General features: G+C 35.2%; 1 protein-coding gene, 1 long non-coding RNA gene and 1 pseudogene across 3 annotated transcripts; 1 reads left to right on the forward strand and 2 right to left on the reverse strand.

Moving 5' to 3' along the window:
- Nucleotides 1-1,205: 1,205 nt before the first annotated feature.
- Nucleotides 1,206-7,642, reverse strand: LOC109188967 (probable flavin-containing monooxygenase 1). Its single transcript, XM_019339636.1, has 6 exons — nucleotides 7,528-7,642; nucleotides 4,264-4,317; nucleotides 3,480-4,152; nucleotides 2,464-2,630; nucleotides 1,919-2,283; nucleotides 1,206-1,639 (listed from the first exon to the last, which is right to left on the reverse strand). The coding sequence occupies exons 2-6, from the start codon at nucleotides 4,306-4,308 to the stop codon at nucleotides 1,297-1,299; spliced, it is 1,593 nt and encodes a 530-aa protein (XP_019195181.1). The 5' UTR covers nucleotides 4,309-4,317; nucleotides 7,528-7,642; the 3' UTR covers nucleotides 1,206-1,296.
- Nucleotides 6,427-12,878, forward strand: LOC109188972. Its single transcript, XR_002055521.1, has 4 exons — nucleotides 6,427-6,518; nucleotides 8,389-8,570; nucleotides 12,152-12,405; nucleotides 12,786-12,878. It is a non-coding gene; the product is annotated as an uncharacterized LOC109188972 (long non-coding RNA).
- Nucleotides 12,598-14,396, reverse strand: LOC109188968 (annotated as a pseudogene). The gene is made up of 2 exons (XR_002055520.1): nucleotides 13,414-14,396; nucleotides 12,598-13,147 (listed from the first exon to the last, which is right to left on the reverse strand). The product of XR_002055520.1 is annotated as a zinc finger protein CONSTANS-LIKE 2-like (transcript).
- Nucleotides 14,397-18,845: the final 4,449 nt, after the last annotated feature.

The raw sequence follows: 18,845 nt of genomic DNA on the forward strand, positions 1-18,845 counted from the left end.
AATACTACGCAAAATACAATCAAATCGTAACCACAATGTTTTAAGCTCGACTGTTGTGGAATTATCTACCGGTCTTCTTTATTTGAGTTACGTTGATCAACTATGGATAACCTAGACTTAATTATTTGTTTATGATTTATTATCGACTATAATTACAGCTTACAAGTTGTGTTTCACTCAAAATACGCATTTAAACAATAAATTAGAGTAAAGATGAAGCATTTGTTACTATTGAATTAGAATGCTAACGTCAAACGACATGTCGACATCTCGCACCAGTGCAACGTTGGTGTCTGGGTATATTATATTGTGTGTATCTTTGCGCTACATAAAGTACGCACCCTCTTGCATATTGGGGAATCATGTCTTCATGCTCCAAATCCAAATATCACTAATGGATATTTGCAGCATTTCAAGTAGATTATTCTGTTAATCTCTGGAAAAAAAATAAAAATTTTAGCATTTTTGTCCTTAAATTATAATTAAAAAAAATTATTTTTTTAATTATTTATGAAGTGATTTCTTGTATGACAATCAAAAGATACAATGTTTTTCTTGTAGGAAAAAAATTGTTTGACTTGTCGTTCTCATTTTTTTCCCTTGGTTTTCATCAACCCCTATAATCTAGAATGAAAATTGTCAATCTCATTTTTTTTCTCTTGATTTTCATCAACCAAAATGTGCAAGATGTTTCCTTAATCAAATCTGTTGAGGAAAAAACGAGAACAAGATATCAAGAATAAAGACATAAATAAAATGAATAAGAACAAAATTTATGTGGTTCAGTAGTTTGGGTACATCCACAGGAGAGAATAAATTCATTTATTAATTACGATGATAATACATCCCGACATTCCGCCTTGTAATACCATGGCTTCCTACAGTTATAGCACAACCTTCCTTGAGGAAGATATGTTGATAGAGAGTTTTGAAGATTGTTATTCACATAAATCTTTTGAACTTCCTGACAAACATAGCAAACTGTACTGCTCGTCAATCGAATGCTTGAACATACTTTATTTCCTTTTCCGCTTTAAGTGAGTTCGAATTTCTCTCGAGTTGAATTGAATAATAGTCTCAAGTCATCTGACTATCTCCCACACCTACCATCTTCCAATAATATGAGACATACACAATAAACCGATCGAATCCTGCAAGCTCAACTAAGAATTTGTATGTTGGTTCCATGAATACTACTTAGTACTTACTGTAAACTACTGCATACATTAGTAAAACATCCTGAAAGTCTTTGATAATACACATGTAGCACACAAACACAAATTTTATGAAACTGTTCTAAGTTCTGTAATCAACAGGGCTGTAAGGGCAAAACATCTCAGAGAAAAACCCATTCTTTCTTCTGGGATTACAATTCATATCTTTGCAGAGCTGATCATTGCAGTAAATCTGCAGCAGAACACTGGCACAAGCTCTCTTGTAGTGTCTGCCAGCATATTTTTGCAGACATTTTTCCCATCTCCTTGCATCATCTTCCATTTCGCTCACTTTAGGCAACCCGAATTGCCCTGCAAGAAAATGCGCCAGCCATTTGCTCTGCATTTCCGTGGTGTGCAGTATTGAGGGGCTTTCTGAATACCCGAGAATGGCCAGCTGCGGTATGTGCGGATCAATGCACCCCCTACATTGCATACACTAAAAGATTGAATCCAACCAAGTAGCTAGTCTAGCTCTGATACCATGTTATAATCAAGACATGCACATGGACCAAACCAACTACACTAAAAGATTGAATCCAATCAAGTAGCTAGTCTAGCTCTGATACCATGTTATAATCAAGACATGCACATGGACCAAACCAGCCACACTAAAAGACTGAATCTAATCAATTAGCTGGTCTAACTCATAACCTTATAAACACATATGACTCGTGAAATATGCAGTATGGGTGTTTTCTTACCTGTAGAGGGGAGTTGATGAGCCAGTAATGCGATTCTTGAAGTGATTCGAGGCGAAGATACTGCAGAGTTTCTCATCACTCTCGTACCCCGTTGCAAAGATAACAACATCCGTCTCGAGAGGTGAAGCATCATCATCATCATCATCATCCTGTAAAATCAGGCCTGTTTTGCAGAAGCTAAATGTTCTTGATCTCTTTAGCACGATGCTACCTTCTGCAACCTTGCTGTAGAAATCTGCTGGCAGAACTGTGAATTTGCACGAGGATATCTGCTCGAGGAATCCATGATCCGGAACCATGTTGTGCTTCTTTAACGGGTAAATCCATTTCAGATAACTCTCCACAGCCTTAGAAAACACCCAGAGCTGAAAGCAGATGCAAGGATCATCAATATAGTTAGGACGTGCTAAAACAATTAAACGCTAATAATTGAAGGGTTAAAATCACACTTTTCGTATACAATTATCGGCTTTGAATGTGTGATATCCACGGATTGATACTGTGAATGATAAGTGAATATATGTACATATATGTATATATATTACCAGGGGTGAAGCAAGAACTGCCAATAGCCAAATGAAGAAGCTTTCCTGGGGCTTATGGATCAGAAACTCTGAAAATCTATTCAGATTGGTAAACAACAGTTTCACAAGTGACTCTGGAACTGTCCAATGTACTGTCCTATGTAGGAGTGTACAAGGAAATCTTGTCCCTAGAAACACAAATCTTAATCATAGACTATTCTGACTTCTGATCATATGGTGGAGCATAATATATATATATATATATAAATAATAGGGGAAAGGACACTTACGATCCCTAAATTGTTTCACTTTTAGAAATTTAGTCTAGGTAAGTTAATTTAAACACAATTAGTCCCTTAATTGTTCATAATGTTGCACTTTTAATTCCTGACGTTATATAATTGTCAAATTCCATCAACATATGAAGTTATTAGTTTGCTAAAGGAGTTTAATAATTATATAACACCAATGAAAATGCAACATAATGGACAATTAAAAGACTAAATGATACGAACCCAACACTCATGAGCTAGCTAGACAGCTCACACTCCGGACCCTTCTCGGCACTAGGTAGCCCTTTTCCCCTTTGGATGGCTTCACTCCGAACCTTATCAAGCACCTGGTAGTAGCTCTTTTCTAGGTTGTCTCCTCCGCTGAACCTTATAAAGGGTAGCCCTCTTCCAGCTAGCCCTTTCCCACCACACTCCGGTCTCTTAACAAGAGCAGCAAATGATACAATACTCAAACCAAGACCCTAACTTCACCACAAAAGCTAGCTCATTAGTGGAGGTTTGGCCCCAATTTAAGTACCACTCCACAATCTCTTGTGGAGTCGATGTGATATCAAAATCTGTTTAACTAACAAAGATCAAATTTTTAAAAGTGAAACAATTCAGGGTCAAAAATGTTTTTTTTTTTTTAAATAATAAATAAATAAATGTGCAGTTTCTCTGTCAGTTTAAAACCAACATATCATTAAATTCATATATATGCAGAATTGCAGAGTATATATTAGAGGAATTGAAGCATATATATACCATTTAGTCTAGCAATTTCTGTGGCAATATCCACTGCAGATTTCTGGAACCCAACCACTGTAACTCTCTTGTTCTTGATGAACTGAGCTGCATGGAAATTGCCCATTGCAGCATAATCCATGGAGTGTATAACCTTGCCATCAAACACCTCTGGTCCCTTGTTCATAGGAAACTGAGGGATTCTTGGTACATCACTGAACTTCCCAATGCACAGAACTACAAAATCAAACTCGTAAACCTCATTTGGCTTCTCTGGGTGCCGCACATTCTGCACAACAACACTCCATTTACCCTTAGAAGAGAAGGCCGCCTTTCTGCACAGAACATCCTTTTCTTCATTACCATGGTGATAGTGGATGCTAACCACCTTGGAATTAAACCGGATTTGAGGAAGGATGTTGTAGCGGACGGCATAGGAGACAATGTAGTCCAAAACCTGGTCGTGGTCGGGGAAGGTGTCGGTGACGGAATCAGGCCACGGGAAATCTGAGAAGGTGTAGTGGTCTTTGGGAGTTTGTAGGCGGGTTGAAGCAATGGTCTCCGACCAGACTCCGCCGACGCCGTTCTTGGCCTCGAAGATTGTCGGCGTGAAGCCCTTTTCCATGGCGTGTTTGCACGCTAACAGCCCGCTGATTCCGGCTCCGACGATGCCTATTCTCTTCTCCTCCATTTTCTGCATGCAAACTGATCAAAGTTTAAAGAGTTATTGGCTCGCCAGAAAGATCAGGAAAAAACCTGGTGCCGGAGTTGACAGAAGTGTTTCATAGGCTACAGAAGTTTAGACCGTAAAACCACGCATCATGTGACTCCTGACTCCAGTTTTTGACATCTGGCATTGCTGAGTTAGTTCAAAACTCAAAACTATGGTCCGGAGAGTAGAGCGGTAAATTTATTCATGCTCACGGTTCGATTTCGACTCTGAATGGACAATTTTCAGTTTCAAAATACTTTATTAGAACCGGACCCTTGTATAAAGGTTTCATTTCCAGTTTTGGAATTGGCGGTTTCGATTCAAATAGGATTTTGGATTTTTTTTTTTTTAATTTTACTTTATACGGAGTATTTTTTAACTGAACTGAATCGTGATCATGCCTAAGTAAATTTAGTCCACTTTGATGAGTCTAGTCAAGTCTGAATTGGGCCCGGGCATGTATGGGCAACTTGTGTAACCCGTATTCACCCAATCGTTATACCCTACGCCACGGCGCACATAGCACTGTGCATCGCGCGCCTCCCAAAACGACGTCATTTTGGGAGGCGCGGTAGGAAGTTGCTGGGATTATGTGTATTTGTTCACACAGTTATGTGTATTTGTTCATACAGTTATGTACATTTTTTATACAATTATGTACATTCTTTTTATACAATTATGTACATCCGAATCAGAAAATTTGTGTGTATTATGTTAATAGTTGATGTGTATTATGTTAAAAGTTTATGTTTATTATGTATTATGTTAGATTATGTGTATTATTTTTAAAAAAAAAGTATGTATATTTTGTTATATAATTATGTACATTCATGTATACAATTATGTGTATTCTAGTATAACATTATGTACATTCATAAACAGCGGGTTTTTTTTTTTTAAGAAAAAACTACTGCCATTCACTGGGGCGGGAAATTTCAAAAAATTAAAAATTAAAACGACGTTGTTTTACATCTGGGCGCATATTACAACGCGCGCCGTGGTGTAGGATATAAATTGCCGTATTCACCACTCTCAAAATTTTGTTGAACTTCTAACCTCTTCTGTTGTCCTTATCCTCAAAATAGATAGATTTCCATAGGCGTTATGTAGTGTGATGTTTGGTGATTTATTGGAGTCCATCAACATAAAAAGTTGAGAAGCTATACGAATATCTTGCTCCCTTAATCTTACAAGTTGACATGTAAACAAAAAAATGAAAAAAAAAAATAAAAATTATTCTTAATTTTTTATGAAGTCACGGTGTATTACAAGCTTACAAGTATAAAATCTAGCAGTATAGTGAATGTTTATTTTTAATGTATTATTGATTCATTTTCAAGTAATATACTAAAAAATTGAATCTTTAAAACATAAACTTTTAATACAAAAAAAAAAAAAGAACTTTTAATATACTAAAAATAAATATTTATGTAATTACTGAGTACATATAGCGTCGAAATATCTAATTATCCCTTATAGTTGTTATACAGTATAGTGGACAATGGTCCAATATAATTATCAAATGAAACTATACTAGAGTTAAAATAATATTATAGTGTTGTTAAAATGAAACTAGTGTCTGTGAAAAAAAAAAAAAAAAAAAAAAACAGAGATCATGCAATAACATATAATGTCAATTGAAACTGTAGTATAATTAAAATTATACTTTAGTGTTGTTATAATAAAACTAGTGCATGTGAAAAATAAAACTGAAAAAAACAGAACTCATACAATAACATATATTGCCAAATGAACATGAAGTGTAATTAAAATTATACTTCAACATTACTATAATTAAACTAATGTGTGTGAAAAATGAAACTAAAAAAAAAAATAAAAAAATAGAGCTCATGCAATAACGTATATTGTTAAATAAAATTGTAGTAAAATTGAAATAATACTTTAGTATCAATACAATGAAATTAATGTTATGAAAAATGAAACTAAAAACTAAAATAATATTATCAAATGAAACTAAAGTATAATTAAAATGATATCACTCTATTTTGCTTTATGATCAACATGATCCATAACAAAATTTGCCTATTTCTTAATAGCAAAAGTTTTAGATATTTGTATCCTAATTTAATGGGCCCAGCTCGGGAATTTGTGGGTCCAGAAGCTACGGCCAAGGCCTATAGATAGCATTGGACCGGACTATTGGGCCCCAGAGAATCCGGCCCAATGACTTTCAAGCCCTGAGAAAACGATCTGACGAGACAAGATGACAAGAGAACAGCCGCGTTGATGTCATCATCTCTTTTGCTCAACCTTTTTACAGACACGTGGAGCGACATGGTAAGACGTTTGAAAGTCGCCATGCAACCGCAACCATCCCGCCGTCACCGGTATTTTCTCGCAATTTTATCGCCTGAAAACTTTAATCCTAAATTTACTTTCGACTATTGCTATTTAATTGCTTGCATACGATTATACGAATGATGCTCATAATCGGTATACCATAGAGCATAATTTGCAGTCTTCGTTATATTTAGTTTTGATTATTTGAAGTGCATTGGCATTTTTAGTAGCTATAGTTGTTAGCAATTCCGATGGATGATAATGTATGAAATTCTGTTGTAGCTTTAATTTGAGGCCTTACTGATTAGTGATTAGGAATTACATCTGAGAACTATTGAGTGCTGGTTAGCTGAAAATTTCCAAATTGGATAGTGATCATAGTAGGGATAATGAGGAACTTTTTCATTGTTGAATTATCCCTATGCATTTTAGGGATTCATGGCTAAAATATTGAGTTTGAGTATGATGTGCTGCTGAGAAGGCAATGAAGATTCTCATTTGGGCCCATATAATAATACAAAATTGTTAAGAACTCTCTTGCAAATTGGGGAATCATGTCTTTCCGCTCCAATTCGAATGCCATTGGATATTGAGTGAATATATCACTTGTGCTTAATTTCTAGAGAGCATTATCTTGTGTGATTAGCGCTTTTGTGAAAATTTAATTATACTCTTATAATGTTGGCTTAATGCATAAAATGCGACCATTTATACAAAAGCTTTCCTAGCACTGGAAGCACTTCTCCAGCCACGAGAAACACTTACTACTTAAACTCAATTCTTAAGATGCTAATCACTGAAACATTAATTAGTAGCTATTGGGACTTTCAGCTTTTGAGTTATCTATGAGGATTTTAACATCTATGAATCAAAGGCCCTCAATTTGAACTTTATTCCTTCTACAGTAGATTGTTTATAAAGTCAGTTCAGCTATCTACACTTTTGAAAAAGGCTGTTGAATCATATTGGATTTTTCATTGTAATAAAGTGTGGTTTGAGGCTTCTAAGCTGTATACTGTAGACACATCCACAAAGATTTGAGATTGACTTACTAACCTTAAATAGACTGTGGAGTATCCAATCTCTCTAATCTTCAATACACTGCTGAGTATCCAGTGTCTTTAGCCTTTAACTCTCAAGTATGAATATATAGCCATTACTTAAATAAACTCAGAAGAGTAATCATGGAACCTTATATTTCTTTCTTTATTTTTTTTTTCTTGTTTTGTAAATTTTTGTGCCATTATTCTGCTATAAGGAATAATATCTGTAGTGTATACTGGTGATGAAACTAGAATCTGAGGCTACAAATTGAAGAAGAGTCACGAGTTAGTTTTTTGTCTACTTGTATACGTGCTATTAGGCATTAATTCTTGGTGTCAAAAGGCATGAACTTTAGATGGCCTCATGAGCACTAAAGTAGTGGTTGATACAGTCACTTGAAGTGATTTTGACCTTTCTTTGTTGAAGTTGCACTAAAATGAAAAGATTCTTATGTTTCTTTCATGGCTATTAATTTTACATATCCCTTGGTTTAACTAGGCAGTGTGCTTTTTGTAAAGAATATAGTTCCTACCTTTAATGGTTTAACTTTTTCCCTATCCTCAAAAATGGAGAAGAAGAAAATTAAAAAAGAAAAATATAGAACAGTTATTATTTGAGTCCATCCATTAGTGTACTGCTCTACATTTCAAGGACTGATTCTGAATTTTTCATTTTCATCTGGCCTTATTGTTGACCTCAAGACCTCAAGTTGCCTCAATACTATTGCTGCACATTATTTTTTGCAGGGTGTGCATATCTAGGAAGTTTGTTTTTAACAGATTTCCATTTGTTTCTAATTCATGGCAAAGGTTGATGTACATATCTTCAAAGTCATGCTTATTTATTTATTTATTAATGTTATATGTTTTTCAGCCTTAATATAACAAGGACATGGTGAGAAGAATCTTTGTCAGGATGCAACTAGGTGGAGAAAAGTATTGATGTTCATTGAATAGCAAAGCAGAAACATATACATAAAGTTCCAAAGGATCACGGATGCCTCATGTGTGAAAAGTTTTGATCCATTCTTTGTCAGTATTAATGGCTGAAACCAGGTATCGTGCTTTGGAGCCACAAGTATTTTCTTTATGCTAACTTTCCTCTTAGGACTTCTCCCCTAAAAGTCCCATTTGAAAAAGAAAGTTTAAAGAAAAAGGTGTGGTCTTAACAGTTAAGTTATTATGTCAATATTGTTTAGTTCACCTTTCAGCATTAATCATTGGAATGAAATAAACTCTTTTATTGAAACAATTTACTAAGTCACAATGGTTGAAAGGGAGGAATGAGATTGCGTTTTCTATTATTGAGTGCTAAAGTCAGCACACTGTGGTTTGACCTTTTTGATAATCATCTCTCCCAAACCATTCAATTTGGCAGTAAGTATTTTTTAAATTCTGTTCCACTATAGCTTCTGGTTTTGGAATACCAGTGACTCAATACTGAGATTGCTCTCATGGTTATGTTTGTTTGATGGAGCAAGAAAGTGTGAAGAGTCAACAAATGGCAGAGCAGAAATAGATACTTTTATTGCCTTTGGATTAGGAGGGACCTCTTTGGTTACATGTATGCAATATACCAAGTATCAGGCATTCAGGCTTTGGAGCCTCAAATTTTCAACTTAATAGGAGCCTCAACTTTTCAACTTAATCTTTATTTTTTTTCCATTCTGAGATAAGTCCTTTCAAAATTAGAAAAGCGTAATATTCTTCAGTTACATCATATTTCTTTAAACTGGGTTTAGTGCACCTATTGTTAACCTTCGATGCATGCTAAATCAAACCAAAAGAACGATTATTTTCTGAAATTTTTGAAACATATTTTATGGAGAACTGGAGATGTGGTTCAGAGAAAGGATAAGCTTGTAAAATTCCTCTGGAGCTAGCTAGTACAGTTAAATATTCCATCTTTAATAATGTGAGATTTTTATAGATTCCCACCTCTTTCAGATGGGTAAGTGTTTGGATGAGAAATATCTCAAACAATCTGTCTATATCAGTCATTGATTCTTTTGAGTGTTAAATAACACAGGTGACACAATGGTGAGTGTTCTCAAGAACTTCTAAAGTGGAAAAAGTTCCTGTGTTGAGCCAACAACAGACCAGAATTGGATACTTAAAGTACTATAAGATCAGGAAGCCCTTGAAAAGTAAACAACTTAGCAATGCTTTCTAACATATCTTAGCCACAAAATTTTTACCTCCACCACAGCTTTTATGTATTCTTTGCTAAGCCAGGACTTACCATTTTTTTTTCTTTACAAATTTGCATCCTAAACTAAATTGCAATACTCTAAGGTACACTCATTTGCTTAGTTTGATGTATCATCCTGATAATTTACCATTTTGAGGCCATTTAAAGATATCTCTGTTCCGTTCTGCATGATTTATTTTAATTTCAAATCTTAATAAGTGAGCCACAAAGGATTCCTAAACTAATATAGTAGAGTATGGTTTTCTGCCAAAGGAATTCTGTAGCTTGCTTTTAGTTAATTGTTTTCCTTTTCTTGGAACTGAAGGTGATAAGATTTTTTTTTTAACCATCCTTCATCTTTTTCTCCTGTCATTCTTTTCATTTTTTCATTTAAGTTTGGACAAAGGAAAAGGTTGGACAGTGCAATAGCTGATAGGTGGTCTGGAATGAAAACTTTTTGGTACAACTATTTTGCATTTTTTTAAGAGGAAATTTCAATTTTGGTCATATGACTATAGGGGTCTTGTTAATTTCAGTCCTTGACTTTTAAAAGTGTCAATTTAGTACCTTAACTATGCAATTTTTTTCAATTATGGTCACTCCGGTCAAATTGCCGGTCAAATTTCACCGGAAAATTTTAATTGTTAAAATAATGAGGGTATTTTGATAATTTCACGTCTCTTTTCATCTTCCCAGGCGAGTCCAACCCTTCCTCTCCCGTTTCCCGTGAATGCAATGAACTAAGATGATGGGGAAAGGAGGCTTGATGATATTAAAGATAGGGTTTAGAGGGAAAAAGAACGTCGGAAACGGGAGAGAAAAAGATGGACTCGCCGGAGAAGAAGAAAAGAGGCGTGAAACGACCAAAATACCCTCATTATTTTAACTATTAAAATTTTCCGGCGAAATTTGGTCGGCAATTTCGCCGGAGTGACTAAAATTGACAAAAATTGTATAGTTAAGGTACTAAATTGACACTTTTGAAAGTCAGGGACTGAAATTAACAAGACCCCATAGTTATATGACCAAAATTGAAATTTCCTCTTTTTTTAATAACACTAAACTTTCTTGTTTAACTATTTTATCAGTTATTAGTTATTACTCATCAAGAATAACTATATCACCAGCTATTCAGTTCTGCTTGGCTGCTTGCCCAGACCTGTAAATTACTTTTATTCTCTAATGAAAACAATTTTATTTTTATAATAATTGCAATTAAATTATTCCTCCTTTTTCCCCATATTTATTTTAGTAATAATATAATTACATAAATCATTTTACATATTAATTTTTTAAGATAATTGCAAACAAACGAGTCATATATTATTCAATTAATTGAGTGATACTTTTATACTAATCTTATAATCAAATAAATGTACACTTTCAAATATTAGAATTTAGCCTTTATTCTTTCAAAGTCAATCAGCTATGCTCTTGCACAACTAATCAACTATAGAAGCTACAAATGTCTGTCTGGGAAAAAGAATAATAAATTCTATTCAATGGTGGTCTCTTGAGCTGTTGAGGTATGACTTTATTCTGCTATATCATAAAGTTAATCTGATGTCTGCTTGTTGCAGTAGGAAACAAAGGTCTAAGTCTATCATGGGCATTATCCAAAACATAAAGTACCTCTAGAATTTCTTTATAATACCTTTGCCATTGGTTTCATATTTTTGTTTAAAACCCGTTGGTGATATATATATATGAACCTCACTAACAACTTAAACTTCTAGTTGAGATGGAAGGCGTCATTCAATATGGTATTTGAGCATACACAAGCCATTGGGTTCTGCTACTCAAAATATTTCCCCATCTTTGGCCCATAAACAAATACTCAACTCACACACGACATGAGAGAGGGATGATGATGATAATTCTGGTCACACTAAGAATAAAATGAATGAAATTAAGATAGAAGCATTGCATAGAGGTACGATTTTTATCACAGGTTGCTAATTCATTGTATTCTTAAATGTTTTGAAAATTGAACAATCCTGTAATAATACACACTGCTGCAGTGGATTTGTGTGCTTTTTGTTTAAAGTATGTCCTTAGGGTAAACAGAGTGGAGGCAGCAGTTTCCTTCTTTTTGACTTATTTTCTTATTGCTGTTGTGTTTGAAGAACTTAAAATAATGCATTTTAATGCTAAACAGACCTTCAAAGATTATATTATTGTTGTGTTGAAGAAATAGCATTATTGTCTCTTTACAGGTAAAAGTGTAAAACAGTATAACTTTCGTTTTTGTCAATTTTTGAGTCCAGGTTTACATCTTCATCTCTTGTACACTTTTACAGCTATAGGAATCACCTTGGCATACATATAATTTTTCCTTGTTATGTTATTGTCTGATGTCTGAGGTATTTCCGTGTGTAGATATGATATCCATTTTTCTTTTTTGGGGGGAAAATATCTCCACCAGAGCTTTCCTCTTTTTTTGCAGGCAATGGATATTTGTTCTGCTTATCTCTCACGTTGGAGTATTCACTATACGTCTATACTAAACGAATCTGGGTCCAAATAGTTTTTGAGTGAGTGGTCTAGGACCAGAGAGCAGCTATTGATGAACACCGTGTTTCATTCAAAAAGAGCAAGGTTCAGACAAAAGGAGGACCTTGATGGAAAGCAGAAAGCAGTTCTGAGCTTCAATTAGATTGCCACACCCAAAAAGTTCTTCATGGCTTTTGGGTGCCTAAGGTCGTTATCAGTTTTGCCTTTATTCCATTACCTCTGGCTGAATTCTGATCCTTTTTGAGTAAAAAATTTCCGTAGTCAATCTTTCTTTTTCTAGCCGTTCTCTTTAGGTCTGTTCTTTTTTTCTTTTTCTTCTTTTTTTTTTTTTTTTTTTGAGTTTATACATAGTTTTTACTTTTCACTAGTATGGTGATCTTTAAAGGTCACAGAATGAATATATTCATATATGCAGGTAATTACAACAAGATCGATAGCTGGAATAGTTAATGGGCTTATCTCATTATTGAAACAACCTGTTATGCTTAAGAATACACTAATTGAAGTAACTCTAAGAATACACTAATTGAAGTAGCTCTAAAGATTGTCTCTGTTTTTGGATTCAGAATGATGGAACAATTCCGTATCCACTTTCTGCCATCAATGGTGCATAGAAGATCTGATCAACCTCGGTATCTACATCTGTTCTCTTTGCAAATCGACCTTTTATTCTTGGCCTGGTTTCTGCATAGGCCTTTCTTGAGGCGTACCGGATGGTCTTCTCAAACTTGCGGGTCTTCTTCTTCTCCCTGTACCTGAGAACTCTGGCCTCCCTGTCCATTTGACTAAGCTGAAGCTGTGGAGGCATCTGAATTGGAGGACCTGAGAAGAGGTCAATTGTTCCTTTCGAGGCTCTTGAGTGGGAGATTGAGGTATCACTCAAGGTAGACTCTGGAACAACACCAACATCCATGGAAGAAATGGAGACCTGGTAACCCAAAATCACAATATACCAGTTAGGTGCTTCGTTTCCTTGAGATTTGAGCATCATAATTAGTCTTTAGGGGAAGTTGCATACCTTGATTCCCGAAGGAGAAACAGGACTAGCAAGTGAATGACTAAAATGATCTCCTAGAAATATCTTGACGTTGGGTTTTATTGGAATATTGATATCTTAAATTCCTCATGAAAAAATAAAAAAATAAAATTGTCTTACCTGAAGTGAGACAATTGGATATGATGAAGAAAACTTACTGTGTGACTGATGGATGCTGGATAACCATATCCCGTGTTAAAATTCTCATATTCCATTCCTTGCAGTTGAAAATTGCGTGGTGGTTATGCTGCTGCAGTCCCTGTGTATAATGGAATTGATTTTTCCCGTGATTGGGGACGATGCTATCCCCTCTATAGCTCATATTCCTCTGAGGAACAGAGTAATTCTGCTGCTGATTTATGCTATACTTGTCCTCAAACAGGTTGTTGTGGCATGAACTAAACTCAGCAAGGTCCAAGTAAGCATCCACAGCCTCTACTGCGCATGACATCTCGTTATTGTTATTGTTGCCTCCTTTACACATGTTTGTACTGTTGTTGCTCTTAACAGGATTAGGATTGGGATTGGGATTAGGATTAAGCAGCAGCCAAGAAGCCGCCTCGTCTTCATCTTCATCCATGGTAGTTTCCTCTGCATCCTGAGTCAAGAACCCATTGTCCTCCTCCGCCGCATCTCCCGTCAGCCCAACCATCATGGAACTCTCCCTGCAGGGGTTACTGGTGGGAGGCCCATAAAGGGTGCCTGAAATGGGCAGAATCGGGACACGGTGGTGGCGGCGTGCCAGCGGGTTGGCGGAGTGGATATCCGAGTCGCAGGCCGCACAAAGCGACGCCGCATCCGCCTTACATATGACCGTGGCCGGAGCGCTCTCGCACGCCTCACAAACCAGCACGCGCTCGTGTCTCCCCGCCACGGTGTTGGCGCCATGCACGCGGGCGTCGCAGCCGCCGCAGAGGTAAGCCAAGTCCGCCCGGCAGTAAACGCTGCATGCCGCGGAACGGCATATGTCGCAGACCCGAGCCCAGTTCTGCTTGTTGCCACTTCTGCTGCCGCTGCTGCTCCCAATGGTAACGTCCAAATCCAAAACCTCACAGCTCTCTTCCTTCAACATTGGTTTTTTTGAGTGTTTCCTCGCACACACGTAAGACTACACACACTCAAACGTATTTATTTAGAGTGACCGAGTCCTGCAGCTATGCTTTTTATGACTTTGTGGTAGCAGTGAGCAAGTTGGAAGGGAGAGTGGGAGGAGAATCCAGAGCTGACACGTGGTGCGATATTAGCGGGTTGCAAAAGGTTGTATTATCTTGTGGCTGGCTGTGATTCTGGTGGGGCCAGCCGCGGGGTCCCGCTGACCCAGATTCTGTTTTACAGACCTGTCCTGTCAATGGCTTTGGCTTTTGGAATCCGTTTGCTGCCCACACTCTGGGAGAAACGTTCTTCACATCAAATTAGTGAAAAAAATGTCATATAGGCCATTGAACTTTTACATTGTGTGTAATTGATCATTGAACAAAAAAAATATGTAATTAAATTATTAAGAACTCAAAAATTATACAAATAGTATTTTATTATAAGTTATTTTCAAGTTTCTATTAAATATAATGTCATAATGTTAAATTATTATGGTGTATATATATAAATTATTTTAATTATTATTTTAAAAAAAAATTTAATTTTAAAAGGTGTAAGGGCATGATTGCCTACACCTTCGTTTGTTGTGGATGAAGGGAATGATAACCATGGTTGCCCTCACCTTTGTTTTGGACGAGGATGGAGGCAGCCATGGTTGCCCCCTCCTTTATCCGATTTGGATGAAGGAGGGAGCAGCCATGGTTGCCTCCCCTTCGTTCAAATTGGACGAAGGTGGGAGCAGCCATGACGGCCTTTCCCTTTATCCACAGTAGATGAACTTTCTTTTGATTTTTTTTTAATTATTTTTATATTTAATTTAACATTATGACATCAAATTTTACTAGAAACTTAGAAATAATTTGTAAAGAATGTTATTTGCACAATTTTTATTTTTTTAATGGCCTCACTTTTTTATTTGATGGTTCTATTGTACAAAGTGTAAAAATTTAATGATTTATTTGGCCTTTTTCATAATTAATAGACGACGTGTGAGCGCTGGTATGAACCTGTTCTTATGAGCTTTCCTTGATGCGATCTGGAAAATAGATAACATATATATATATATATATATATATATATATATATATATATATATATATATATATATATATATATATATATATATTTGGAAATAAAAATAATAAAAAAAAACATAAAATATAAAAAATATAGGGTATGTTTGTAACTTTTCTGAATAAATATAAACTGTTTACTAGTTTTATAATTAAAAGTAATATTCGGGTATATATACACTATAAATATAAATAAAAAGGAGAAGATCATATAGCTAAGCTCTCAAATTATAGGCCAAATAACTTAGCTTCTTAAATTATAAAAATGAACACTTTAACTCGTCAAATTCATACAATTAAACTAATAGTTGATCAAATTGATGTAATTAAGGGTTATTAAGTCAATTGGCTGGTAAACTCAAGGTAGAAATCAATAAAATGCATTGACGGTGTAAGCTTTTTCAAATGATTTTTTTTTTGAAAAGAAAATATATTATTGTCTGCTTCTCTATCCAGATTTGAATGAAGAAGGACTTCTTCGTCCAACGGGGAAGCTGTGGCTAGCATCTCTAAGAAACATTTTTAAATTTTTAAATTAATTTATTTGAATTAAAAATTTAAAATGTCACTTTGTATTGATTATCTAAAGTTAATTGGCTAATCAACTCAATTACATCAAATTGATGAGTTGAGGTGTCTATTGGAACTTTTTATTATTATTTTAGAGTCTCACATATAGTTTGAGGTTTCATTTGACCATTTCTTCTTAAATAAATATATGTAAAAGTATATAGGAGTAAGAATAAGGAACAAAAAATTTATCAAAAAAAAAAAAAATCAATTTAAACCCCTTAAATGCAGATTGAAACGTCTTTTTCTATAGCTCAAAAGCTTTTTAATTATGTAAATGGCCTCCAAAAGGTTTGTGTGAGCTTTCAATGTCAAAAAATGTATCTGATGTAGAAATGCTTATTGCTAATAATTTTCATTGGTAAAGCATGTTTATCCAAGGCAGAAAGTATACGTGTTTGGATGTGCATTGCCACGCACTTAGTCTTCTTTCTTTCGTTCTGCACTGCTACAACCGTAAACTTGATAACCGGTGTCTATCCTACGTGGTTTTGGAAGCATCAACGTCATAAATCACCAAAATCTTACCTTACCGTCACAATTGTGAAAGTTTCACCTAAAGCATCAACTAACTATACAACTGCAATTACACAGTTGCACAGTTAATAATCGATCAGATCTGATTATTTATCTCTAATTTTAAATAGATCAAATCTGTTCACACGGACTCATGAGAAGGGATGAACTCATTTGATCATGAGTATATATATATATAAAAGATAACTCTTAAATCAAATAGGTTTATATTGCATATCTCAAATTTAACCAAACACGTATATCTAATCTATCATTTTTAACAATTTAATCTAATTTTCTCTAAAATAATTAAACATTTCATGAATTAAATGTCTCTTTATTCCTTAACACTATGTACATTTAATCTACGGAGTGTGATTTAATACACCAATTACTAAACAATCCAATCACAAATTATTACATTTAAACAACGTGAAAGATCAACATCAACCATGCACTTCCACTTGCAAATTGCAATGGCAATAACTTCAATTCAAACACAAGGGGGATTTAAAGAAGCTTTGTCCTGCCCTATTAATTTGATAAGCTGTCGTGGCAACAGCCGAGTCCACTCATTACAGCTGAGTCAACGCAGGCAGCCAGCGCAGCTTGTGGTGGGGAGTAAACCCAGGTGGATTGCCTTCCATCTCAGCCACAAGTTCAATGGGCTGCCCAATGGCCCAACTCCATTTGGGCCCATCTTCAAAATCAATTCAGATGTTTCACACTTTGACCAATCATTATCAGACGTTATGCCATGGAACCGTGTTCACCATGAATGGTGAACACGATTCTAACGGTGTTAGTACACCGTTATTCTTTTTTTTTTTTTTAATTGCGTGACTTTTCTTCTTTATTTTCACATTTTGCGGTTTCACTTTAATTTGAAGTGAACAAAAATTTCGGACATTCATAAATTATGAATTCATGCCTGCACATTCACTTTGGAACCATGCCTACACATTCCCGTTCAAAATCGCGGACATTCATAAATTATGAATCCATGGCTGTACATTCACTTTGGAACCATGCCTACACATTCACTTTGAAACCATGAGATTATGAATTTTCTGTTATAAGATTATGAATTTTCTGTTATGAGATTATGAATTTTCTATTATGCGATTATGAATTTTCTGTTATGAGATTATGAATTTTCATTACATTCATAATTTCGGACATTCATAAATTATGAATTCATGCCTGCACATCCACTTTGGAACCATGCCTACATATTCCCGTCCGAAATCACGGACATTCATAAATTATGAATCCATGCCTGCACATTCACTTTGGAACCATGCCTACACATTCACTTTGGAACCATGAGATTATGAATTTTCTGTTATAAGATTATGAATTTTCTGTTATGAGATTATGAATTTTCAGTTGTGAGATTATGAATTTTCAATTGTGAGATTATGAATTTTCTGTTATGCGATTATGAATTTTCTGTTATGAGATTATGAATTTTCATAAAATTCATAATCTCATAACAGAAAATTCATAATTTGATCAAACGACGCGCCGTTAACTCCACATCCGCGATTTTTTTTTTTGGGCCTAAAAACGACGTCGTTTTGCCTTGTGTTCACCATTCTCGGTGAACACGATTCCATGGCATAATTTGCGAATCATTATTGTGTGGACCATGACCCACACAAATGGTGTGGATCATATTTTGTCTATTGTAAAATAATGTACATTCAGTACAAAAATAATGTATATTGTATTCAAGGGATGTACATTATTTTTGTTCTGAGTGTACATTATATTGTATAATGTACATTCAGTACAAAAATAATGTACATTTAGTATATTAAAAATGTACTTTTTGTTATGGTCCACATAATGGTCCACACAATAATTTGCCCACTTTGACTGTGTTTAAACCCTCACCCCCACCTCTCAATTGTTATACCATGGACTAGGGTTTATTGCGTTGTAAATCCTGATAACATACTCTGTATATACAATTAACAGTTTCTGTACATGTAAACAAATAACTTGGTAATTGTTGACACATAATATGATAGCTACATGTACAGAAATTATAGATACAAAATTTGGCAACCTACAGATACAGAATGTATCAACTAAAAATGTTATTTTTGGATCGGGGTCTATAATGCAAGATAGACCATGGTCCATGGTGTAATTGGGCCCCACCTCCCGGTCCATAATTGCATTGCACTGTGCGTTACATGTCTTCTTCAGCTTGGCTCCTGCTTGACAGGGAATGAAGATGAAGATGAAGATGAAGATGGATGGAGTAACCAGGACCATTACCTGGCATTCTAGGTCCCACTTGCATTTCCATTTTCTTTCTTTCGCGG

The sequence above is a fragment of the Ipomoea nil genome, unplaced genomic scaffold (assembly GCF_001879475.1).
Source record: "Ipomoea nil cultivar Tokyo-kokei standard unplaced genomic scaffold, Asagao_1.1 scaffold1509, whole genome shotgun sequence".
Taxonomy (NCBI): Eukaryota; Viridiplantae; Streptophyta; class Magnoliopsida; order Solanales; family Convolvulaceae; genus Ipomoea; species Ipomoea nil.